General features: G+C 47.4%; 1 protein-coding gene across 1 annotated transcript; it reads left to right on the forward strand.

Annotated features, from left to right (window-relative positions):
• The first annotated feature begins 20,829 nt into the window (after window positions 1-20,829).
• Window positions 20,830-25,430, forward strand: LOC119322034 (hydroxyproline O-galactosyltransferase GALT3-like). Its single transcript, XM_037595543.1, has 7 exons — window positions 20,830-21,522; window positions 22,438-22,687; window positions 22,772-23,047; window positions 24,034-24,162; window positions 24,482-24,658; window positions 24,726-24,833; window positions 24,925-25,430. The coding sequence occupies exons 1-7, from the start codon at window positions 20,894-20,896 to the stop codon at window positions 25,129-25,131; spliced, it is 1,776 nt and encodes a 591-aa protein (XP_037451440.1). The 5' UTR covers window positions 20,830-20,893; the 3' UTR covers window positions 25,132-25,430.
• The last annotated feature ends 182 nt before the right edge of the window (window positions 25,431-25,612 follow it).

Raw genomic sequence — 25,612 nt, forward strand, 5'->3', positions numbered from 1 at the left:
AGGTGGCATTGTGCGCCTGTGCTATTTGCCATATGACTACCTGAGGAAGAAGACGCCATGTTTGAGGTGCTATGGATGCTGAGTTGTGCCAGGCTGGGCTAGCTGGGTTGCAGTTAGGGTAGAGAAGATGGGTTAAACTTTGTTCATATACTATCAACGGTAAATTGACATTTCATGTGCCATTTAATAACGTTAGCTCAAAAAATGATGCAAGTGTTATATTTTAAACGAATTTCTGAATTGATGGTAAACCTTTTCTTTTGGTACAAGAATTGGTGGTAAACCTAACTGTCAAAACGTCACCATTTAAACCTAACTGTAGAAATAGGGGGTGTAGGTATTAAACAATTTTCAAGCAAGCCACCATTTGTCACTCGACACTAGCTTGCCGATGGCTCATGTTCAACCCGGGTAACACCGGTCAAGGCGGTTATGTTGGACAAACCATATGAAGCAAAAGAAGTTCACGATGCATTATTCCAGATGGCCTCTTCCAAGGCACCTGGAGTTGATGGCTTCACGGTTGGCTTTTTCCAACGACACTGGGCCCTTCTTAAAGATGATGTCACGCAAGCGGTTCTTGGTTTTTTGAATGGAGGTGACCTGCCAGTAGGATTCAATGACACTGGTATCACCTTAATTCCCAAGGTACGACACCCGCAATCGATTACACAATATCGTCCCATTGCTCCCTACCATGTACTGTACAAGATTGTAGCTAAAGCTGTAACAAATTGGATGCGAGGATGCATGAATGAGATAATTAGCGAGGAGCAAAGTGCGTTTGTCCCGGGTCATCTCATAATAGACAACGTCTTAGTTGCCTATGAGAGTGTACATACGATGAAGAGAAGAAAGAAGGGACAGAATCACTCTTGTGCTGTTAAATTAGACATGATGAAAGCCTACGACAAAGTTAAATGGCATTACATGGAAACCATTCTTCTGAAGCTCGGTTTTACCATCAACTTTGTTCGACTTGTCATGAAGTGTGTAACTTCGGTCAGGTTCTTAGTACGTGTGAATGGTGAACTCCTTCCATACTTTAACCTTCTTGTAGATTACGTCAAGGAGATCCTATTTCACCGTTTTTGTTCCTATTGTGTGCAGAAGTTTAACATCCCTTCTAAATTCTTATGGTAACTTTGTTGACAGAGGCATCAGAGTGAGCTTTAGATCCCCCTGGGTGAGTCACTTGCTATTTGCGGACGATTGCTTAATATTTATCCAAGCAAACAGCGAGAGTGCAATAAGGCTCAGCGAGATTCTTCAGGTATATGGGGCGGCATCTGGACAGTGTGTTAATCGCAACAAAACTTCCATCTTCTTTAGTCCAAATACTCCGCTACTGAAAAGAGTAAGTATCAAACATGTGCTCAGAGTGCAGGTTGAAGCATTCAGCGAGCGTTATTTGGGTGTACCTACTGCGGTTTGGTGAATTACTAGTGGCACCTTCGACCATATTGGTGATCGTGCCCGGGAAAAATTGCAAGGATGGTCCGAACGACTACTAGCGTGTGCTGCGAGAGAAATCCTTCTGAAGTCGGTCATCCAAGGCATTCCCACATTTAGCATGACTTGTTTCCTCTTGATTAAGAAAGTTTGTATAAGCTTGACGTCGAGCATGGCAAAGTATTGGTGGAGCAGCTCTTTGGACAAACTATCCATGCAATGGATTTCATGGGAGAAGCTTGCTATACCCAAGTGCAAGGGCGGCATGGGTTTTCGTGTCTTGCGACAATTCAACTTGGCACTCTTAGGGAACTGTCGTGGATTTGTCACGGCAGATGTCCTAGCGAAAGGACTTAGTCGTGGAGCCATCGCTACGAGTTTACTTGAAGGGGTTAAAGCGGACACAAAGACACGAGGGTTTTATACTAGTTCGGCCCCTTCGATGAAGGTAAAAGCCTACGTCTAGTTGTGATGGAATTGATATGATCTCGATGGCTAGGGAGCAAACAAGCTTCGCCTAGGCTCGAGTTGTGGTCGTCCCTCTTGAACCGCCACCGGGTCGTCCCCTTATATACACGGGTGACGCCCGTCGGTCCATAGAGTCCTAACCGGTTTATACTCGTATTCCGGTTGGTATCTCTCTATTCCTTACTTACAATACAAGTCATACATCAGGGCGGTTTACGGCTACATGTTCTAACCGACTACAGGCCTTGGGCCTTCATCTGTTTACGCCACTAATGAAGTTAACCCGGCCCAAGTAGGCCGGTTTACGCCTAGTGGTAATATCCCCAACATTAGGCCCCAGATTGATTTGAACTGGTTCATGTCAATCCTTCACACCATCTTGCGTCTTGGATATCTTCTGTTAATTGGCAAATCTCCATGTCGTCATCATTTTTGGTTGCTGTAAACCGGCATGACATCATCAGTTTTGGTTACTGTAAACCGGCATGATGTCATTATGAAATCCATAACGCCCTCTTAATGACAGCTCCTGAATTCGCGCGTTTTACCTAGCTCGGTTGCCTTATAAATAAGACCGAAGGGTCATTTCCTTTCTCTTCCCCTTCGTCCCTTCTTCTTCTTCTTCCTCACGTCGCGGGCTTTGGAGCTCCGCCACCACCGTCGACCTCTGCCTCGTCTCGGGCCGCTGCATCAACCTGAACGTACCAGAGTGTTGCGGCGTCTTTCCGCATCTTCTCCGTTCCCGGTAAGTTCTCTCTCCTTCTTAACCTAGATCTGTTCTTAGGGTTCCATGTTCTTGCTATGTTCATTGCGCGTTCATAGCTGTTCTCTGACCTTGAATGCATCTGTGAACTCTTGTTGTGCTTAGTAGCGATCCCTTTAGCATCCGCTTGCTATTTCTCATCCAAGCTCATAGATCTCCCGCACATATCCGCTCAATGGTTCACTTCTGTTTCCGCCTTAGTCTTCGAAATATTTCCTATTTTTGTGAGCTTGCTGTAGATCCGCAGCTGTAACACGATTTTGTGAAATTTGTTTCTGCATAACTAGTTATCCATAGTTTCAATTGCTTCCGACGCTTAGGCCAGGCGGTTTAACTTCACCATAGAGAAAAAATTGCTAAACCGGTATATATGTCATTAGTCCCCTGGTTGAACCGCCAGAATCCATCTAATGCCGCGTTGTAGAAGACCGGTTTATGGGTACTGCCTCCGGTTTACCGTAATTAGATCAACACCTTTTTATCCGGCATGTCCTTGAACCGGATCACCTATTTCTTGTAGATCTCGTCATGGCCAAACAAGTGTACGAGTGCAACTGGGTTCCCTCCCGTGTCACAGAATCACAGCTGGACGATCTAGTCCTGATCAGCGCTTTGGATAGCAAAGATACGATTCACTGGAGGGTTCTTGGAGATGAATGTCCTCCCATGCCCCAGGAAGGAGAGGTCGTGGTCTTCGCAGATCACATGGCCCGGGGCTTCAAACCGCCCGGCTCTAAATTTTATCGGGATGTGTTAGCCAACTTTCAACTCCGCCCACAGGATACTGGCCCCAACTCCGTCACCAATCTATGTCACTTTCAAGTACTTTCCGAGGCATACCTTCAAGAGGAGCCTTCAGTCGAGTTATTTAGAGATCTCTTTCATCTAAACCGCCATACTGAATTCACCAACGGCCCTAATACCGAACTGGGCGGTATGGCCATTCAGAAGAGGAAGGAAATCACCTATCCCCACGTCAAACTCCATACTCACCCCAAGGAGTGGAACGCAACTTGGTTTTATTGCAAGGATACCTCCCCTGACAATGAAAATCCCTTGCCTGGCTTCCGTCCGGAACGGCTCAGCAACACTCACCCTTTTCCACAAAGGCTAAGCGCCAAAGAGAGAATTAAATATGCCCCTCAACTGTCCAAGCTCCGGGCCTTCACGGCCAATGGTTTAACAGGAATAGACCTTGCACGCTGCTGGATATCATGGAGCATTCTGCCTCTAAGCCGGCGCCCTGGTTTGATGTGCGAATATACTGGCAGTGTCGATGACCCACTCCGACATATCAAAATCCAGGTCTCCGACGACGAAGTAACAGAATCTGTAAAGAAGATGTTGAATGAACCGGAGCACCTCTGTGCTCAAACCGGTCTGCTTCCTTACTGCACCACTAACGAACCGCCAGCGGTAAGATTTTTCTTGCTTTATTATTGAACCTGTTATTGCTTTATCTGTCTGACCTTTAATTATTGTTGATCCAGAGTGATAATCCGTTTTGGAGCAAGAAGCTTTCACAAGATAAAACGGAGAAGGCAGGGCGGCCAACCCGGCCCAAGACCAAGGCTATCAAGAAACCAGCTCGTAAAAGAAAGTCCACCGCTTCATCTGACCCAGCCATTGATGATGATGTGGGTAATCCGGATCTTGAGGTAGAACTTGATTCACTTGGCTTACTTTTTACCCGCCTTATTGATGATGATGCTTGTCAGGATGACGCTGAGGCCAGCAATGCGGGCTTCGTTGAGGTAACTATTCTCTCTTCTGATTCAGAAATCTTGCCTTTGCCAAAATCTCGCCGGACAAACCGGAAAGTTAAATTTTCTCATCCTCTTGCTTATTTGGATCCCAACTTTCTTATGAAGACCCAGCAACACGAAGCTCGCCGCACAACCCGGCACAGCGGCCAGGTAGTTACTTCTGCCGGTTTACCGAACAGTCCGGTTCGAAAACACCGCTCCGAGGTCTCCGACCTTTTTATTGATTTAAATCCTAAAGCGGGTTTCTTCCGTCAACCTCTTAATCCATCCGACTCCGATTACCAGGTCACTTCTCATTCATCGTCTGGTGAATCATCGGCCACCCAGCTACCACCTTTGAAAACAGTTGCTGGGTAAGTTAAACCGAACATATGCTTCCAGTATACTGCACAATGGCTTACGCTTTTCCTTGACTTTTTATTTTTCTTTCAGGGCTAAACCGAAACCAAGCAAGAAGGCCCGCCTGGATAGAGCGGCTGAAGAAGATGTGGCCCCAGAACATGACCAAGCACCGGATCATGAAGTGTTTACTTCTGAAGATATCCCCAATGATCCTCCTCTGCAAGGACGTTATCCCTGAAGAAGGTCTTATTAATACTCCAGCCTCTGCTGATCCGCCTGCCAGCTCTGTCCAGATTGAGAAATCCCACACTCCTGCTGACAAACCGGCCGCGCCAACCCAAACCGGCGAGTCAAAAGATGATGATGTTGTGATTACCGGTGTAGGCCGCTCTGAACCCGGGAATCCTGCCACCCGTACCAGGCATACCATCAAAGAGGATTCTTCCCCTTTGAACAAAGGAAAATGGGATGTTGAATTAGAGACATACGCCGCTCTGAATGCTCAAGATCTTCACTCTGGCTATTTAAACCGGCTTTACACTAGCCGTGACTGTGAAGCTGGCTTGGTCAAAATGATGAGGGATAAATTTGAGGTAAATTCCTTCTTTCCTTTCTGCCATTGCATTCATCCTTGTAGCCCCCAACGGCCGGTTTGTGACCTTGGTCAAACCGGGACTTGATCCTGAACATTTTTGAAATCCGTCGGCATAACCCTCGAGGGCCGGTCTAACTTAGCATAAGTAAACCGGGGCTCAAAAATAAAAAGCTGTCCTTAGAACATAACTTGATCAAATAGCTATTAGCCCCCAAGTGCCAAGTTGAATACTTGTATTGAGCTTGGGACTTTGTAATCTAGCAATATACAAAAAATTGAAGGTACATTAGCCCCCAAGTATCAGGCATATAACTTTGTTATGTGGTTGATACTTCCATTTCTTGGATCGCCTGTGCAAAGCTTAAAATGCCATCTGTATGCAGGCTGAGGTGAAAATCAAGGAGGACCGGATTGCCGATTTGCAGGAGGCCTTGAAGACCCAGCAGGCTGAAACAGATAAGGCCAAGCAAGAATTAACCAGCGCTTTGAGCACTGCTGAACGGCTGAAAGAAGGCTTCAAGAAAGAGCGGGCTGACTGGGCCACTGAGAAGGCCGGTTTAACCAAAAGAGCGCAAAATGCTGAAGCGGCCCTTAAACCGGTGGTGGATGAACTGACGGCCGTACAGCGGCAAATACACTCCATGACTGCTGCAATCTTTGGTAAGCTCCTTGTAACTTCTGTGATAAATTTGAATTTGCTATATCGTAAATCCGGTTTGAGACCATTCCAATCTTGTTGTAGGCACACGTATTGGGCACTTAGGAAATGATGTGCGGAAGAAATTGAAAGCTGCCTACACCTTGGTGGAACAATTGTATACCGGAGCCCAACGGAGCATCACCACAGATTCTCACAACAACCCGGCGCCCTCTTTAATCCAGGATACTCTTAGCAAGTTGTCAATGCTTCCAGCCCGGATTGAAGAGCTGAAAAAATCCGCTGCCCGAACCGAAGCCATCAATGCCTTAATCCGGGCAAAGGCATGGGTGCCCGACTTTGCTCCTGTGGAAGCAGCTCAAGGCTATCCCAGTCTGAAAGAAGATGGCTCTGAATTCAACGAAGAAGATTTAAGGGCCATAAACCATGCAGTGCGCCCTCTGGCTTGCCAGCTAGCTGAAGAGGCAGATTTGACGCATTATCAAGCGCAATATAATAATCAAAACAAGCGAGTGCCGGCCCCAACTATTGAAGCGGAGAATCTGATTCCTCCAATCCGTAAGCACACTTACGCCCCTGATATTGAACCGTCTTCCCTGATCCATGAAGAGGCTGTTTTCCAAGCTTTAGTGGGAATCGACTGGACCACTGTTGATTTCCAGCCAATGGGTAGAGACGAGGAAGCTGAAGCGGCGGAGGATGAGGAGCAGGCTTGAACCGGAAGCCGGTCTGAAGAGCTATTTGCAACATCCTTCCACAAAAACAATGATTTTGTTTGAGCACCATGCTGCCTTGTAATAGGATAGTTAAAACTTCTGCCTGGAATATGCCTTCGTGCATAAGTACTGAAGCTTTTGCTGAAAAAACTTTAATTCATATTTCCTGCCATGTTTGAGCATAAAGCTGGCTTTAGCCAAGCCTGAAGCGGTGGTTTTATAAATCATTACCGTCAAAAAGGGAGAAAGTAGCTCCCGTACAAACCGTACTGACTTATTACGAGCCCCCTGGTTACTCCATGATGTTAACAGGGAAAAGGTAAACCAGGCAGACTCCTCCGGATTTAAAGGGGGATCAAAAATCATTGGCTGAACCGGAAAAAAAATATGCTTGTTGACATAAAAGAAATCCAACAAAAGCAAAGAACGAACAAACCATGAAAACAACATGGAAGCAAAGGCAATGATAAAAACCATTTGCAAAAATATGCTATACTGAGTTGTTCAGATGGTATTACCATGGTCGGACAGGATCAAGGCCCCCAATAGGAGTGACAATGATTCAAGTCAGCCAGGTCCCCAAATGACTCGTGGCATATATGCCAGATCAAGAGGCGTGACAATGGTTCGGGTTCGACCATGCCCCCAAGTGATTTTGTGGCCTTAGGCCGACCAAGAGGCGTGACTGGTTCAGACTTGACCATGTCCCCAAATGATCTCGTGGTTGTCGCCTATCAAAGGGTGTTCGTTGGTTCGGACACGACCAAGGCCCCCAGTGATATATAAAAAACAAATGTCAAGGGGTAAACCGGAGGCCGCTTTAAACAGAACCACTCCGTGTAACCTCGCATGATGAGAAAGACAGAGACCCCGCTTTAGCTGAGGCTCCGGTTTGATATATCAAAGATAATATATACATTGTCATGATATGTATATAGATAGAGCCGATGGCTCAAGTATAGTAAGGCCGAAGATGAGCTATATTCCATGGCCTGTTGGTCTCCTCCTCTGATGTACGTGAGTCTTGATGCCCTCGAATATCAATCAGATAGTACGACCCGTTGTGCAAATTCTTGCTGACCACGAAAGGTCCCTCCCAAGGTGGGGATAACTTGTGCATATCCGTTTGATCTTGGATGAGTCGAAGCACCAAATCTCCTTCTTGAAAAGTTCTGGTTCTAACCCGGCGACTGTGATAGCGACGAAGATCTTGCTGGTAAATCGCCGAACGGGCAGCCACTATATCACGCTCCTCGTCCAATAGGTCCAAAGCGTCTTGCCGTACTGTCTCATTGTCTGCTTCAACATAAGCTGCCACACGAGGCGAATCGTGCCGGATGTCACTAGGGAGAACTGCCTCTGCTCCATAGACCATGAAAAATGGCGTGTATCCTGTGGACCGGTTTGGCGTAGTATTGATACTCCATAATACAGATGGTAGCTCTTCAACCCAACATCCTGGTGTTCTTTGCAATGGGACCAAAAGCCGGGGTTTGATGCCTCGCAAGATTTCCTGATTAGCTCGTTCTGCCTGTCCATTGGACTGGGGGTGTGCCACTGACGACACGTCAAGTCGGATGTGCTCACGTTCACAAAACTCCTTCATAGCGCCCTTGGATAAATTGGTACCATTGTCAGTAATGATACTGTGTGGAAAACCAAACCGGAAAATCACCTTCTTGATGAACTGCACCGTTGTTGCTGCATCACACTTGCTGACAGGCTCCGCTTCAACCCACTTGGTAAATTTGTCAACTGCCACCAAAAGGTGGGTTTTCTTATCCTTGGATCTTTTAAAAGGCCCAACCATATCCAGCCCCCAAGTTGCAAATGGCCATGTTATTGGGATCATCCTCAATTCCTGAGCCGGCACATGAGCACGCCTTGAAAATTTCTGACATCCATCACACCGTTTAACCAAGTCCTCCGCGTCAGCATGCGCTGTCAACCAGTAGAACCCGTGACGAAACGCCTTTGCCACCAGAGACTTTGAACCGGCGTGGTGTCCACAATCCCCTTCATGGATTTCTCTTAAGATTTCACAGCCTTCCTCAGGAGAAACACAACGTTGAAATGCCCCTGATACACTGCAATGATGTAACTCACCATTGACAATCGTCATAGACTTGGATCGCCGGACTATCTGCCTGGCCAGAATCTCATCCTCTGGTAACTCCCCCCGGTTCATGTACGCAAGATAAGGAACTGTCCAATCCGAAATAACATGCAGGGCTGCCACCAATTGAGCCTCCGGATCAGGGATAGCCAAATCCACCTCACCTGGGAGCTTGACCGACGGGTTGTGCAACACGTCCAAAAAGACGTTAGGCGGGACCGGTTTACGCTGAGAGCCCAACCGGCTTAAAGCATCCGCCGCTTCATTCTTCCGACGGTCCACATGATCCACTTGATAACCCTTGAAACAACCTGCAATATTATCCACTTCCCGACGATGTGCAGCCATGAGCGGGTCCTTAGAATCCCAAGTGCCAGACACCTGTTGAGCCACTAGGTCCGAGTCACCAAAGCACTTAACCCGGCTTAAATTCATCTCCTTAGCCATCCAGAGACCATGGAGCAAAGCTTCGTACTCAGCTGCATTATTAGTACAAGGGAACATTAAGCGGAGAACATAACAAAACTTATCACCTCGTGGGGAAGTTAATACGACTCCAGCCCCCGAGCCTTCCAATTGCCTGGATCCGTCAAAATGAATAGTCCAATATGAGTGATCCGGCTTCTCCTCTGGTGCTTGTAACTCCGTCCAGTCATTGATGAAATCAACAAGCGCTTGAGACTTCACGGCCGTCCGAGGCATGTACTTCAGTCCGTGTGGCCCAAGCTCTATAGCCCACTTGGCAATCCGGCCAGTCGCCTCCCGGTTCTGTATAATATCACCCAAGGGAGCTGAACTGACCACTGTGATGGGGTGCCCTTGAAAATACTGCTGCTGTTTGGAGTTGCTATTCTTCTTTCCCTTCCCTGCTTCATCATCATTAGGCTCGGGATCCTTGGTACTGTCCGAATCGGCATACTTCACTAAAGCGGCCATAAGGGTTCCCATGTCATTACAGAACCGCTTCATGCGTCCCAACTTCAATTTTAGAGGCTCAAACCGGCAGTTGCCTTCCAGAGTTAAGATCGCAGAGTCAGCATTAATCCTGTCAGACGAGTGCAAAATTTCCGAAACGCGGCGCACCCAACGGGTAGTTGATTCTCCTTCCTCCTGGACACAAGCCGCCAGGTCTACTATGGACTTGGGCTGCTTACATGTATCCTTAAAATTCTGTATAAACCGGGCCCGCAACTGGGCCCATGAGCTGATAGAATTGGGTGGTAGGGTCTTTAACCAAGTACGAGCCGTGCCCTCAAGCATCATGGTGAAGTATTTTGCACATGCGGCCTCATCCACGTCCAGCATTTCCATGGCCATCTCATAACTCTCTACCCATGCTTCAGGGGGTAAATCAGCGGTGTAATTCGGCACCTTGCGTGGACCCTTGAAATCTTTGGGCAGGCGCACATTACGTAAAGCTGGGATTAAGCAAGGCACTCCCAAAGCGGATGTGGTTCCTGGTCCGGCAAAGGTGGTAGAACGAACCGGTGTAAGTTGGCCCGCATTATCCTGTGCTGCTAACTCAGCCTCCCTTTGTGCCCGGGCCCGGTCCACCACATCCTGAGCATCGCCAACACCACCTGCCGGGTCATTACCACGGGCCGCTTCACAGCCTCGTGCATTGCTTGATATGGCCGGTTCATCCATGCGCCTGCTATAGCTCCGGCTCGGACGGGGCGTAGAATGAATCCGATCACGGCTGTATGAGTACGCCTCCTGCTGAATCAGCGCAGTCCGGAGAAGCTCCTTAACCCGGTGCGTCTCTATCGCTTGAGGAGAATCCCCTTCGACTGGGATGGCCTCTAACCGTGCCGCGGCCGCAACAAGGTTGTCCATAGGATTCGAATAATGACCCGGGGGCGTCTGGACCGGCGGAGGAACCACAATGTTTTGGTGAGGAGGCTCCATCAGGCGAGGTTGGACCGTCGCCCCTGGTCCTGGTGCCTCAATCCGGTTTGTCTCCGGGTACTGCGGCGGATTACTGGGTCCAGCTCCTGGAGTGTGAAAGAGATTTCGGGGGTCAAACCCTAACGGCAGGCGTGATTTGTGCTTCCGCTTCAAAACCTCATGTGATGCATTCTGGTCAAGCATGAGCTTATAGGCCTGGGCGTCCAAAGCGGCCCGCTCTGCCGCCATCCTGTCCTTCTCTGCCGCCAGATCCGCTTTGGCTCGCGTGATCTGTTCTTTCACCTTTGCAATTTCTGCATCATGAGCCTCCCTGATCTGCCGGATTGGCTTCCACCATAAGCGCGGCCAGTGCGTCAAACAGGTCGGATAGGACTTGAACCGGCGGGCACATAAGGCCTCCTGCCCCTGCTGCCGCTGCCGCTGCTGATCCGGAGAGCATTGCTGCGGCGGACGAAGAGTGATTCGCCGCCTGTGTGCCGGCCATGAATATTCCAACCCGGTTGACCTGGCCCGGGGGGTCCGGAATACTGTCGCCATCGGAACAGCCCCTAATCTGGTCGTCTTGCAACTGGTACAGCGATTCGGTCTCTCCAGTCGAGGACTCTTCATCGGAATAGACGACGGTCTCACTACCGTGTTCTGATTCGTCCTCACGCTCTCCTTCGTGGACGACTCCAACGAAGACACGCTTCACGGCCGGTTTAGCCCAGGTAAATCTCGCACGCTGAGCCGTCTCGATGAGGTTGGTGCAGATGTCCGGCTCAGGCCCAGGCTCACCGATTTTGCCAATGAAAACGTGTATGCCACCAAAGGGGACCCGGTACCCGTACTCGATCGAATCGGCCTCGGGACCCCATCCTGCATCGTCGATGTAGATCCTGCCCCGACGACTCTTGGTCATCCGGCCCACAACATAGCCTTCGAGTCCCTTGAGCTTGCCCTCCAAGATCGTCAAACCATCGTGCGATAGCCCCACGGTGGGCGCCAACTGTCGTGGATTTGTCACGGCAGATGTCCTAGCGAAAGGACTTAGTCGTGGAGCCATCGCTACGAGTTTACTTGAAGGGGTTAAAGCGGACACAAAGACACGAGGGTTTTATACTAGTTCGGCCCCTTCGATGAAGGTAAAAGCCTACATCTAGTTGTGATGGAATTGATATGATCTCGATGGCTAGGGAGCAAACAAGCTTCGCCTAGGCTCGAGTTGTGGTCGTCCCTCTTGAACCGCCACCGGGTTGTCCCCTTATATACACGGGTGACGCCCGTCGGTCCATAGAGTCCTAACCGGTTCATACTCGTATTCCGGTTGGTATCTCTCTATTCCTTACTTACAATACAAGTCATACATCAGGCCGGTTTATGGCTACATGTTCTAACCGACTACAGGCCTTGGGCCTTCATCTGTTTACGCCACTAATGAAGTTAACCCGGCCCAAGTAGGCCGGTTTACGCCTAGTGGAATTAACACGTCAGATGTCCTTAGTGTGAGGACTTAGTCGCGAGGCCAATGCATCTACGTGGTAGCTTGAGAGGGGTTGAGCGGAATCGAGAGACGCAACACAAGACAAGGGTTTAGACAGCTTCGGGCCCCGGGAAACATCATCCGGTAAAAACCCTACATGCTGTTTGAGGCTAGATCTCATTATCATCACGAGGGAGTCGCCATAAACCGGCTCTCCTCTAATTGTGTCTAGCCCTAGAGATTGTTGTTTGCTTGCTTGTCCCTCTTTTGGGGAGCCCTGCCCCTCCTTATATAAGTTAGAGAGGCGGGTTACATGTGGAGTCCTTTTAGGATTAGGACTAGTCTCCCTTCTAATACAAACCGGATACAAGTCCGGGTCTTCCTTGTAAACTAAACATTCCTCACGCCTTTTCTCTTAAACCGGCCCACCATAGCATGATCCGGCCTTCCATAAACCGCCTGTTGGGCCACCGGGTCTTGTCGCTCCTTTGACCCGCCTGCCGGATTACCAATGAATCGTAAACCGCCATGTCCAAGTGGGTCGCCAGTGAACCGCCAAACTCTAGCCGGGTCATACATCCGGCGGTTTATACCGCGGGGTGTATCCCCGACATTAGCCCCTAGTTTAATTTGGATTCATCCATGTTAAACTGATCTGCAACATAAATACAAGGACAAATTTGCCGGGTTGTGCTCCGGTTTAAATATTCTTGTAGACCGGCACTTGATTATCCTTGAATCCTTGTCACTTCCTTCTTCTAGAAAATCCGGTTTAATAAGCCAGCTTCATAATCAACTTGCCGACATTGGTTTCTCATAGAAAATGTATTGTGAAGAATAACTCCTTTGATTCAACTCCCAATGCTTAAAAACAATATTGGTCCTTGAAATACTCATCTGATCTTCAGCCGGTTTAAGAATGTAGAACTTGGCCGGTTTACAAATATTGATGGCACAGGATCATAACTGTTTGTTGACATCAGAAAATATACCTCTTATATACCCATCACTTGTAGCCCTCAAATCTTAAGAAGGTAACGTAGTAACAGCTTAAGATTTGCTTCAATCTGAATGTCACAAGCTTGAAGAAATCCAGTTTGTTCATGTCAATCACTAGTCAGAACTGAGTATTCCGCATATGTAGCCCCCAAGTGCCGGGTTGTCATGCTTGCAGCAACCTAGGACTTGTATTTTCCTGATGCTCATAAAAACTTCAACCAGTGTAATGAGCAGGGCCGGGTCATTATGCAATAATGAGCAGGGACTTTGTAAATATAATCATGTAAACTTTGAATAGCAATGGTGTAGCCCCCAAGGGCCGGGTCAGTAAGATAATATTGAGCTGGGACTTTGATATATACTTCAATAAAAATAACCTCATATGATGTAATCCCCATCATGGGGCTTGAATCCACATCCACAAGGTTAAGAGCCTTGTGCTTTACCAACTGAGCAATGTACCCTTCAATATAATGGATAAAAAGTTTTGTACCTTGAATTGTTGACATGAGCAATTGGTAGCCCCCAAGGGCTGGCTCATTATAATGTGATGAGTCGGGTCTTCAATAAGATGAGCAAAAAATGACTTTGCATTAGCCCCCAAGTGTCATGGTGCATGCTTGCAGCGACATGAGACTTGCATATTTGATGTAATCTCAATTTGAATAATGTAGCCCCCAAGTGCCGGGTTGTAAGCCTGCAGCGACTCGGGACTATTCCTTGAATTGTAGAATAAATCATATCCATTGATAATATGATAGCCATTGCGCTAAAGCAACTTTTGAAAACCTTGATCATAATACTGGTTATTGATAACCATAATAAAAATCCAGCCATGTTGGCTATTTGAATAATATACCCAATGATTTATAAGCGCATAATTCCAATGGCGCAATCCAAATATATGCTGGCGACTTATAGTCCAAAGCCAGGCCGGGTTAAACACCGGATTATATGCACTGACAACTTGTTTCTGCATACAACAAGTTTAAAGTGTCCTGTGACATTGAATCACATCATTGGTTTACCAACTTTTCGTAGTAAGGGTGATAACCGAAATCTTGAGTATGATAACTCCCCTCATATTTTGCCGGGTTTGTAATAAAACCGTGTCGTAGATTAAGTCATACTGGGTGATGATTCACGCCAGATGATCCGGGCGGTTGACAGGGAGTCAACGCCAAGCCGGGTTAAGAAAGTCCGGTTTAAAATTAAGGTCTGTCAACGTAAAGCTGTAAACCAAGCCAGTTTAAGAAATGCCGGTCTTAGAAGACGGTTGAACAAGCCAAAAAATCGGTTTAAAATTCAGCCAAAGTTCAAATGGAAACCGTGTAGTCGAGGCTTTTTGGGGGCTGCCAGGCCCAAATGCGAGGCTTTTTGTGGGCTGCCAGGCCACTGAGTTGAACCATTTAACAAAGCCTTTTAAGATAGACCTCCAACTAGCCAATCACCGTTTTAACTTTGACAAGTTCAGGGTCTCAAGGAGAGTAACTGTCAAACGTTCGGAGGGTCGTGCCAGGATGACCTGGATAGGAGTGTGTTACTTGATGAAGGCAGGTTAACCCGGGGTTTTAGGTAAATGTACCAGGCTTCCAAGCCGTGGGTCGATACCCAGCTACAAGGGTCCATTCAAACTCCTTGGTATTTGACCAAAGAGCCCCCAAGTAACGTGATGAGCTGTGCTCATTGGGTGCCTATGTTTGAGTTGTGCATAGCATCCAAACTCTCTTTGGCCCCTTGGGTGTGAAGCTCCCAAGCTTTGTTGTGGCGTGATAGCCGGTTTAACAGGAAGTACTCCGCTTTGTCAGCTGAAGCCCCCATGTAACCAATAATATGATAAGCCAATAAGGCAGAATACCCATGTTTGAACCGTGCATCATGGCGATAGGTCCTCTTCGGCAACCTTTAACTTTTTGCAAGAGATAAATTCTTCTTGAACCGGGATTTTGAACCGGATATTGAGAGCTTCAAAGTTTTGTGGGAAACATCTTTCCCTTAAGCCGGATATTAAACCGGAATCTTCATTTTCAGCCGGAAATTTCCTGATGGCCTTTCAACTCAACTTGCGAGAAATTAATTCCTTTTTGAACCGGACCTTTTTAAACCGGATTTGAATGCTTCAGAGCCTTGTGGGAGAATAGATTTCCCTTGAACCGGATTATAAACCGGATCCTTTCTGATGACCTGGAACTTCTTCATTAAACCGGGATTTTGTAACCGTTATATACTTTCTAAGCCGGAAATTTTCAGACAGCCTTTAAATTTTCATCAATATAACAGTAGCCTCCAGGATCGGGTTATCTTTCACTCCATCGTCCTGGGGTTCTTAAATTTGCTGAAACTGGCAAGATTTGCTGAGTTATGTCATCGTAGCCCCCGAGTCTCAAAGGTGACTCAAGGAGTTGGCTTGAGACTCTTCATATTTGGTCGTGATGTAAACCGGCATAACTTGTATATCATTGGTTTGGATAGCACGATGTGAATCCACAGAAGGTTGAAGTGACTACGGCGGGTTATAAATGATCCCGTATGAGCCATGTCAGCAACTCGGCCAATGGTTCCTTCCAACTGGCGATTTGAAGTTAACCAAACTGTAGTGGCGGCGACTTGTCTGCCTGCCTATTGAGCCAACCAGTGCAGACGGCGGTTGATAGTATATGATAATTTGCCTCCATTTTGTTGAAAGAAAAACCGGGCTACCCAAGCAGTGACTTGCTCATACTCAATAAACAGCTCATGCAGACAGGTGCGGCCCGGTATGTTGATGTAGACCAGGCCGCGAGAGGTGGACGGAAAAGATGACCACAATATTAGAGGTGGCTTAAACAGATGAACCGGCCGCGGTGTTGTAAACCGGCGCGGATGGGCGATTTAACCACGTCGTGTTGATGTAGTGAACAATTGTCCTGCCTCAACAACATCGCAAACTAGAGTAATTGCTCTTTTAAAGAGAAAACAATACATAATATATAAAAATATACCGGATGGATTTCACCTTATATGTTAGGCCAGAAGTTATCCACCATGAAGTTGATGACCACTTGGTGGAGTTGAAATCACTCATGGGTGAGTCGGCCACGAGAGCAGACGGTTCAATCAGCCGCAGCGTTTGTAAGCCGGTGCGGACGCGTAAACCGGTCCTGAAGGCGGACGGGCGAGTCGTCCGTGGCACTGTAAGGCCGCGCGGACGGGCGAGTCGATCGCAGTCGTGGTAAACCGCGTAAACCGGCAAGTCAATTGCAGGCGCAGTAAACCGCGCGGACAGGCCAATCAGCCGCGTCGTGTTGATGTAGCGGGGGCGGCGACCTGCGTACGTGGTCATCGAACAGCACGGCATGGACAAGTGCTAGTGCCAAAAAATAATGTTGGTACATGCCCCTTGTGCGACGCCTTTGTAATAAATAATAGTCCTGCGAAAAAAATGTCACAGACCGGTGTAATTGTTCTTTGATAAAAACAATATGCACTAAAAATAAATAGACAAGATAGCACCTGGTATTTTTTGTCGGGTGATCACGGATGCTGGATGTGCTTAGATCAGAAATAACCGGATAGATGCACGTCTAATGTATCACTGAACACCCACGTCGCTGGATAATATCAAGTTGCTGATTGAACCGTGTGTGAGGCACTAGAAGTGCATGGAAAGTGAATATTATATGCATGTCATTAGCATTCTGGCCGCATAATCCATACACGTAACAGGTTTTCTCTCTTATATGCTTCTGCCTTCCCTTTTTGGTTCCAAACAAGGCCGCAGAAGCGACCCATCTTTAACAAGGTGGGAGATGATGATTTGGCAATAGCAGCTCTCCGCGGTAGTGAGACCAGGTAAGCTGGTGACGGCGGTTTTGACGCGAAGCTGCGGTTCACAGCAGCGGAGGTGAAGACGTAGGCGAGTGGTTCAGCCGCGCCGGTTCAGTATGGCTGCGGGTGAGGAGGCCCCCGACGACTCAGGACATACGTGAAGGGCGCAGGCGGCTCGAGGCACGGCGGTTCAAAACACCAGAGTCACCATAAGCTGAAGACTGCTCAGAGCGCGCGGACGCAGAGCCGGTGCGGGCGAGCGAAGGCGCTGAGCCGGCGGAGGCGGCGGTTTGAGGCCGCGACGGCGGCTCAGGACATAGCTTGGGTGGCGCAAGGCCGCAGCTGCAGTCGAGCTCCGGCAGAGGCAACCGGGCAACCCGGCGACTTGGCGAGTTTGTGGGGTCGCAGGGTGGCTTGACGGCAGCTGGTTCCAGTGTGAGGCCACGAGCGACTTGCGGCGAAGCAAGGCAGAGGCGAGGTGGCCCGAAGCAAGAGTCAGGACGGCGCAGTAGAGACGGCTTGCGAAGTCGCAACAAGACGGCAATTTAGCACGGCTGTATGGCGTCGGCCGCTCAAGCAAGCAACTCAACGAATTATTCAGGGAGGCCGTAGCGGCACAGCGGCCCGGACGACGCAGAGGCAGGGCCAGCGGCGGCAGTGTAGTAGCGACGGGACTTGGGCCGTGCGCCCGTGCTGGCGGAGAAGGCAAGTGCGCCAGCGGCGACCGGGCTTCGGAAACGACGACGGACAGCAGCGGCCTCGACACGCGGCAGTGAGTACGGCAGTTTCGAGGTGAGGCTGACTCGAAGGCAACATGAATCCGTGGCTACCTCCAAACCCCCTCCGGGTCATGGTTGATTTGACCGACTTGGTTAATGATTGAAGATCCAAAAAGTCTGATCTGTATCACGTGAGACAAAAGATCTACTCTTGCCAACCAGCCTTGACCACCACGTGAGAACTACTACTACCTTTTTCGATAGCTTGACGGAAAAAACAGCAGCAACGAAACCTTGTCATATCACAAGAGCAGTGGCTGTACTCGTTGATTAAAAATCGCGTAATCACTGGTGGCCCCTTCGGGACTTGATCCCCTTGTGAGCGGCAGCCATTATGGACGAGCGCGGCTGCGACAACTCGCGAAAAACTGAGAATCTGTAGATAATGCGGTGGAACAGCAAGGACGAGTGCGGATGCGGCAACTCGCGGAATCTATGGTCGGACGGATCACTTGAACTCCAATCAGCCTCGGAGTCGTAACATGGCAGATAAATCATCTTATCCAGAAGATCTCGTCTCGGACTCGGCGTATTGAGATGACGCGACGGCGACGCATCCAGCCCTAAGATTTTAACCTTTAAATCTCACAGATTGTAAACCTGGTCCGACGAATTTGAAGCTGACGCGGGCCTTTTCAAACCGGCTCTTCTTCATCAGAAAAAATTATGAGTCCCTCGAACCCTAAAAAAGATCCCTTCAAGAACTCAACACCACCGTGCGCTGGCCCCACGGTAGGCGCCAACTGTCGTGGAATTAACACGTCAGATGTCCTTAGTGTGAGGACTTAGTCGCGAGGCCAATGCATCTACGTGGTAGCTTGAGAGGGGTTGAGCGGAATCGAGAGACGCGAGGGTTTTATACTAGTTCGGCCCCTTCGATGAAGGTAAAAGCCTACGTCTAGTTGTGATGGAATTGATATGATCTCGATGGCTAGGGAGCAAACAAGCTTCGCCTAGGCTCGAGTTGTGGTCGTCCCTCTTGAACCGCCATCAGGTCGTCCCCTTATATACACGGGTGACGCCCGTCGGTTCATAGAGTCCTAACCGGTTCATACTCGTATTCCGGTTGGTATCTCTCTATTCCTTACTTACAATACAAGTCATACATCAGGCCGGTTTACGGCTACATGTTCTAACCGACTACAGGCCTTGGGCCTTCATCTGTTTACGCCACTAATGAAGTTAACCCGGCCCAAGTAGGCCGGTTTACGCCTAGTGGTAATATCCCCAACAGGAACCATGTTTGGCGTTTCATGATGAACCCCAATTCCCTCTGCACCAGAGTTCTCAAAGGGCGATATTTACCAGATACCAAGTTCCAATTAGCCACTGTACCCGAAACTGCATCAGCCACTTGGCGAGCCATAGTGGCAAGAAGGGCGGCACTTGATACTGGACTGATCAAATGAGTGGGTTCAGGGTCGACCATCTCAGTTTGGAATGATCGGTGGATTCCCTCCACCATTTCTATGACTCCCATGTTCAAGCCTGAGAATAGTAATATCGAGTTTGTCAGTGACCTGATTAATGCTAAGAACTGGACATGGAAAGTGGAGTTAGTTTGTGACCTGTTCATCCCTCTCAACTCCGACGCGATCCTCAACATTCCTTTGTGTCAAGGAGGTGGTGCAGATTTCTTTGCTTGGGCTCATGAAAAATCTGGCACATGCATGTCAAGTCGGCGTACCGTTCTCTTATAAATCAAAAAGAGTGTTTGTCTCGAGATGAAGGGGCGAGTACCGGTACCTCCATTGATGAATAGCAGTTGTAGTGTGCTCTTTGGAAATTGAATGTTATCCCCAAGGTGAGGGTCTTTTGGTGGCGTGTTCTGAAAGGCATATTTTACCTGATGAATGTACCTTGAGAAATCGTCATATCCAAAATCTGGGACGATTCAGAGTTTGCATGGCAATGGATGAGGACTTGTATCATGCTCTACTCCAGTGCTTGCATGTAAAATGTTTTTGGGTTGAAGCTCAATCGTTGTTTGATTTTCGGCTGCCTCGTCTTCACCCAAACACTTGGTCTAAAGATATTCTTTGTGACCAACAATTCACAGAGCGACAACGGGCAATTACTGTTACTGTCATGTGGTCCATTTGGCACTCGCGGAGCCGTACCAATCATGAACAGGAATCAATCAACCCGGCTCACTCGGTGAGTCTTACAAAAGAAGCCCTTGCGCTTCTTGATGTTCCTCGGCAGCACATTAAAATACTGCCAGGATATGGGTGACGACCCCCTGATGGGAACATGGTAAAAATTAACACTGATGCATCTATTCATTTGGACGGAGGTACCGGTGGTGCGGGTGGTGTAGCCCGATCGATGTCCACTTTTTTGGGAGCATGGAGTAAACCTCTATTGGGTGTTACAGGTCCACTTATAGCCGAGACCATGGCGGTACGTGAAGGCGTGCGTTTCGCAAATCTTAGAGGCTTCCAAAAGGTGATCATCGAAACAAACTGTCTAGAGGTTACATAACTCTGGGAAAATCGCCACAACTCCCTTTCGATTGTGGCTCCGCTTCTTTCAAAAATTGGAGAGCTACTTTGTAATTTTTCTATTTTCATTATTCAGCATGTAATCCGGTCAGCTACCTATCCAGCTCATCTATGTGCTAAGCATGCTTGCACAGTGACTGTGACGGAAAGCTGGCTAGAAGTTACTCCTAGCTTCCTGGTAAGCAGCCTATTGGCTGACTGCCCAGAGAATGCTCTTATATGAATAAAGCTCTCAAAGTTCCTTGCAAAAAAAAAAGCAAGCCACCATTTCGATGATGTGATTTTTCTCTCTCTAATAAAACATCCCATTTAATCCTATTTAAACCCACTTATCAGTCTAACAGTTCAATGAAGTATTTTTCGGGAGGAAATGAATTATTAAGCTACTTTTTTTTTTCGAGAGTACGTCAAAGCCAGCATTTCAACAAAAAAACGGGTCTAGCAGCATTTCAACAACAAAAAACGGGTGTAGCAGGCGCCGTTTATTACGCCGTTTAGAACACGAGCTCAAACTATGGAAAGTGAGGTCTCCCCAAACTCTGTGGACTAGTCGCTCCGATGAGGAATTGCTCCGGCGTGATCCTCATCCTCTCCCTTGCCGCCCTGCTCTTCCTCCTCTCGCCGTCCCCCCTCACCACCCACCAGCCTGCCACCTACCCCGCCGGCTCAGTTGCCGACCTCCTGCCCTCCCTCCCCGGGCTCTCGGGCCTTTACCCGGCGCCCGCCAACTCCACCGCGCACCTCTCCTGGCACCTCCTCCGCCCCATCCTTTCCCGCTCCGATGCGATCCCAGGCACCGCCGCGGGCGTCCTCGAGGCGGCCGCCGCCTGGCGCAACCTCACCGCCGCCGTCGCGGCGGCGGCAGCCGGCAGCAACCAAGAGACCCGCAACGCGAGCTGCCGGGCGTCCGTGGGCGGGGATCTGCGCGCCCGCGGGGTCAAGATCCCGTGCGGGCTCGCGGAGGGCGCCGCGGTGACGGTGGTGGCGGTGCCCAAGCAAGGAGCGGCCAGGTTCCAGGCGGAGTTGGTGGGAGGAGGCGGCGAGGTGGTGGCGTGCTTCAATGTGAGTCTGGGGCCTTCTGGGATGGTGGTGGAGCAGAGTTCTTGGACTCGCGAGGACGGCTGGGGGGAGTGGGAGCGCTGCCCGCCGCTTGGTCACATCGGCAGCAATAGCAGTTGGCAACTAAGGTGATACTTTTTCGTCAGTGTTGCTGAGATCTGCAAATTTGAACTCTTGAGGAACGCTCTTACCACCAGTTATCATGCTTTCAGTTGATGGCGTCTAGAGGTATCAGGGTGTGTTGGTATATTGACAGTGTCAGAGTTCGATCTAGCCTGGTGCCATGGTTGACATACCTGCATCGTCTATGTTAATGCTCAAGGATCCCTACATATGGATTGTCCCTGTGGCTTAACATAGATTCTTCCCTACATATAGATTGTCCTCTGTGGTCCTGTGTCTGATCTTACAGTTACTGTTGCTTTGCAGCCAACTCAATGCAGAGATTATATTAATACTATTAAACATTGTGCTATGCTTGAATAGTGTTGTCCAGATGATTAACTCAGGTTGTTAATGAATACTTACATTTCATTAAAAGACTGGTATGTTGCATCAGTGCATATTAGTGGTTCGACTTTGACTGGGTATGCAAGAATGCAAGATGATAATGCAGTATTTCTCTGTGGTATCATCCTGGAGTATGCGAGCACCACTTTTGATATGATTGACTGCATTTAGGATCGCTGAGTTTAACGTTGTGTTGATCTTCAGTTCATCATAACAGTCACACAATAATTATGTATGCTAACAATGAGAGCGACCGACAAATGGGTGCCATCGCCATAATAGCTCCATTAGATGCCATGTTGTGCCGTCAGCAAGTGCCCATGGTAACTTGTTTGGACTTGTGTTGACCGTCTTGTACTTGCATTGACCATCCATGTGGATGCCATGTAGGACTTAAGCGGGACCCCTTGTATAATTTAGCCATTCCCTCAACAAATATAAATGTATCTGTATATAATATTTGAATTATGTAATATTTTTCTTGTTCTTATAGTTTCTGGTGGTTATGATAAAACGAAATTCCTTTTGATCAGTCCGGTCGATGCCCTTGTTCGTTGCAATCAGCAAGTAAGTGTGAATAACATTCAGGGGAGTAGCAACACCACACAGAATGTTAGTGCGAACCAGCCTGAAGATGAAAAGAGGCTCAAAGGACGTGCACATTTCAGTGGCAGTACTGCAATTGTCGAAGGAGAGCCTTTTACAGCAACACTGTGGGCTGGTGCTGAAGGGTTCCATTTGACAGTAAATGGGAGGCACGAGACATCATTTGCATACAGAGAGGTAAGCTTACGCTAAGTGATAAGACTGCATTCATCAATGTTCATGAGTATTGGATATTTATGAATGCTGTTAGGTTTTTGATAGAGGTTGGAGCCATGGTCAGTAGCAGACGTCAGGCTCTCTGGGGATTTGGAGCTCCTATCAATCTTGGCTAATGGATTGCCAGTTTCAGAAGATGTAGACATGGCAAGTGTTGAGCTTCTGAAGGCCCCACCTGTTCCAAAGAAGCGAATTTTTCTTCTCGTTGGTGTTTTCTCTACTGGAAACAACTTCAAGCGCCGGATGGCTTTGAGGCGAACATGGATGCAATATGAGTCTGTCCGCTCAGGCGAAGTAGCTGTGCGGTTTTTCACTGGCCTTGTAAGCTTACTTAAATCGCCTTGAGTGCAGTTACAGTTTTTCAGGTTCTTTCTTTTGCATCAATATTTCTGTACAGTTCTGATTGCTTATTGGATTGAGCGCCACTTGCTTATTTCTTGGATCTTCCTAATCCTAATTGTTTCTCCAGTTTCCCGTAGCAGTTATTATATCTACAGACTAGCTTCTACGTAGTAGTACATGAACACCAATTCCATTCAAGAGGGTACCATTCTGGGAGAGGCTGACATGTTTCTTCATAATATGAATATTAGATGAAAGTGAAACAACATCACAGTGTGTTTGATAACTTGCTAAATTTTTGTTTTGGATTGAGGAATGTTTAGTTACCATATCCACACGTTTTGACAGATGGGTTGTCACTTAGTTGCTTATGTAGTTTCTTCAAAGCTGATTGCTGTGAGAAAAAAGCTTTAAAGGAAGGGGAAGATAATAGAATATTTTTTGGGAGTCAATCCTGTATAGGAATGTTTTGGACCTAAGATGCAAATTGACCCTTACACTGCTTCGTATTGGACTAACATCTTGTTATATTTTACACCAATGAATAGATTAGGCCATTTATATATTTATTACTTTCTATGTTAAAGGAATATATATTTCATTGTTTCCTACCTCTACATTTGAAGTAGGCTTATATAGCCTTAACAATCCAGCTAGCACCTTGTTCAGTAGTTAAGTTGTTGCAGATAAAATTTAAAATGCTGAAAGTTTACTAAAATTCCAGCTATATTCCAACAATGCAGATCTTCTTTTTCCTTGTTTTTTTAATTCATGGCAGTCATAAAGCTTAAATTAACACTGGGTAACCAAGGTGAATTTCTGCGAAGAATAACATGACAAGATTAAATTGAAGGAACAAATATTTTTAAGCTCTTTATCCATGAGAAATAAGCTGCTCAAGTGTTACTATAACCTAGTACTGGTTTCATCCAATGTGATCGTCATTTTTTTGATCTAAAATGCAGCATAAGAGTGAGCAGGTCAATATGGAATTATGGAGAGAAGCTCAGCTGTATGGTGATATCCAGTTTATGCCATTTGTTGACTACTATACCTTGATCACTCTAAAGACTGTTGCAATTTGTACGTTTGGGGTATGTATTCTCTTTCAAGTTTGCAGCTTATAAGAATTTCATTTTCCTTGCTCTCTGTAGACCATAACTAGATTTTTAATACTCCAAAATTACCATGGTTTTTGGAAAACCACGGTTTATTGACTTATGTTATTTACTGGATACAAACACCTTTGTCATGGTTTCCTTATTATACATGTTCTTCTATATTTTAAGTAAACCTGAAATCACCATGGGTTTAGCGCCTTCTCAAATTCCAAATGTGGGCTATAGCCTATATCTACAGTGATATATGCACATCCTGGCAACATAAGCTTATATTTTCTCTACAAATTTGCAGACCAAAATTATGCCTGCAAAGTACATCATGAAAACAGATGATGATGCTTTTGTTAGGATTGATGAAGTCATCTCTAGCCTGAAGAAGGCCAACCCCCATGGTCTTTTGTATGGTCTTATGTCTTTCCAGTCTTCACCACACAGAGACAAGGATAGCAAGTGGTTTATCAGTCCAAAGGTACGACATGTTTCCAGTTACCCTGCCCTGCACGCAGATTTGCTTTTCTTACCCTCGAGGAACACAGGAATGGCCTGTTGAAACATATCCGCCGTGGGCTCATGGTCCCGGATACATAATTTCAAGGGATGTTGCTAAATTTGTGGTTCAAGGTCACCAAGAACGAAAACTTCAGGTTCGAAGATAAATCATCTCACAATACATTCGTAAACTTCTTGTGTTTACCCATTGACAAATCTCTTGATTGGTCTCGTATGCTGCGTCAGCTATTTAGACTTGAAGATGTGGCCATGGGAATATGGATCCAGCAATACAAAGACAGTGGTCAGCAAGTGAACTATGCCAATGATGAGCGCTTCTACAACGAAGGATGCGACTCTGATTACGTCCTTGCCCACTATCAAAGCCCGAGGCTCATGATGTGCTTGTGGGAGAAGCTCCAGAAGGAATCTCAAGCGGTATGCTGCGAATAACTATGAATCAGCGTCAGCAAGGGGCCGTGCAAGGACGTGGTAGATTAGTTAGTGTTGTTGTTGTTGCTGTTGTTGTTGTTGCTGGTGGTGGTGATGTTGTCGGTGGTGGTGTGCATCCAGCATTTTTACTTGGGTGGGAAGTTTGTGTGTAACGGTTGTAACAACCGGCGATCATCGTTCTTTTGTTCCGATCAACGGCTTCGTTTCACGGAAGAGTGTGTCGATCCATGTAAAATATGGATGTTGTTCTTAAATGAGACTTTGAAACATATTGCTAATTAGCGATCTTGAGCTTTTCATATGTTTGTCCCCAGCGATAAACTCAATGGTAAATAAACCATGCATAACTCAAAATTTTCAACTTGAGAATGGTAGATTCAGCGAAAATGCTGGTGTTGAAACAGATTGATTGAATGAGAAGCATGCCATGGTTTTCAGTGGCTCTAAAAGAGAAGTAGAGATAGCAAAATAAATTGACTTG

The sequence above is a fragment of the Triticum dicoccoides genome, chromosome 1B (genome assembly GCF_002162155.2).
Source record: "Triticum dicoccoides isolate Atlit2015 ecotype Zavitan chromosome 1B, WEW_v2.0, whole genome shotgun sequence".
Lineage (NCBI taxonomy): Eukaryota > Viridiplantae > Streptophyta > Magnoliopsida > Poales > Poaceae > Triticum > Triticum dicoccoides.

Excerpts from the sequence above, each read along its gene's own strand:
- LOC119322034 (XM_037595543.1), top strand. The coding sequence starts at position 20,894 with ATGAGGAATTGCTCCGGCGTGATCCTCATCCTCTCCCTTGCCGCCCTG. Across the intron at positions 21,523-22,437 it reads AATAGCAGTTGGCAACTAAG|TCCGGTCGATGCCCTTGTTC; the intron begins GTGATACTTTTT and ends CCTTTTGATCAG. Across the intron at positions 24,659-24,725 it reads AGTGGTTTATCAGTCCAAAG|GAATGGCCTGTTGAAACATA; the intron begins GTACGACATGTT and ends CGAGGAACACAG.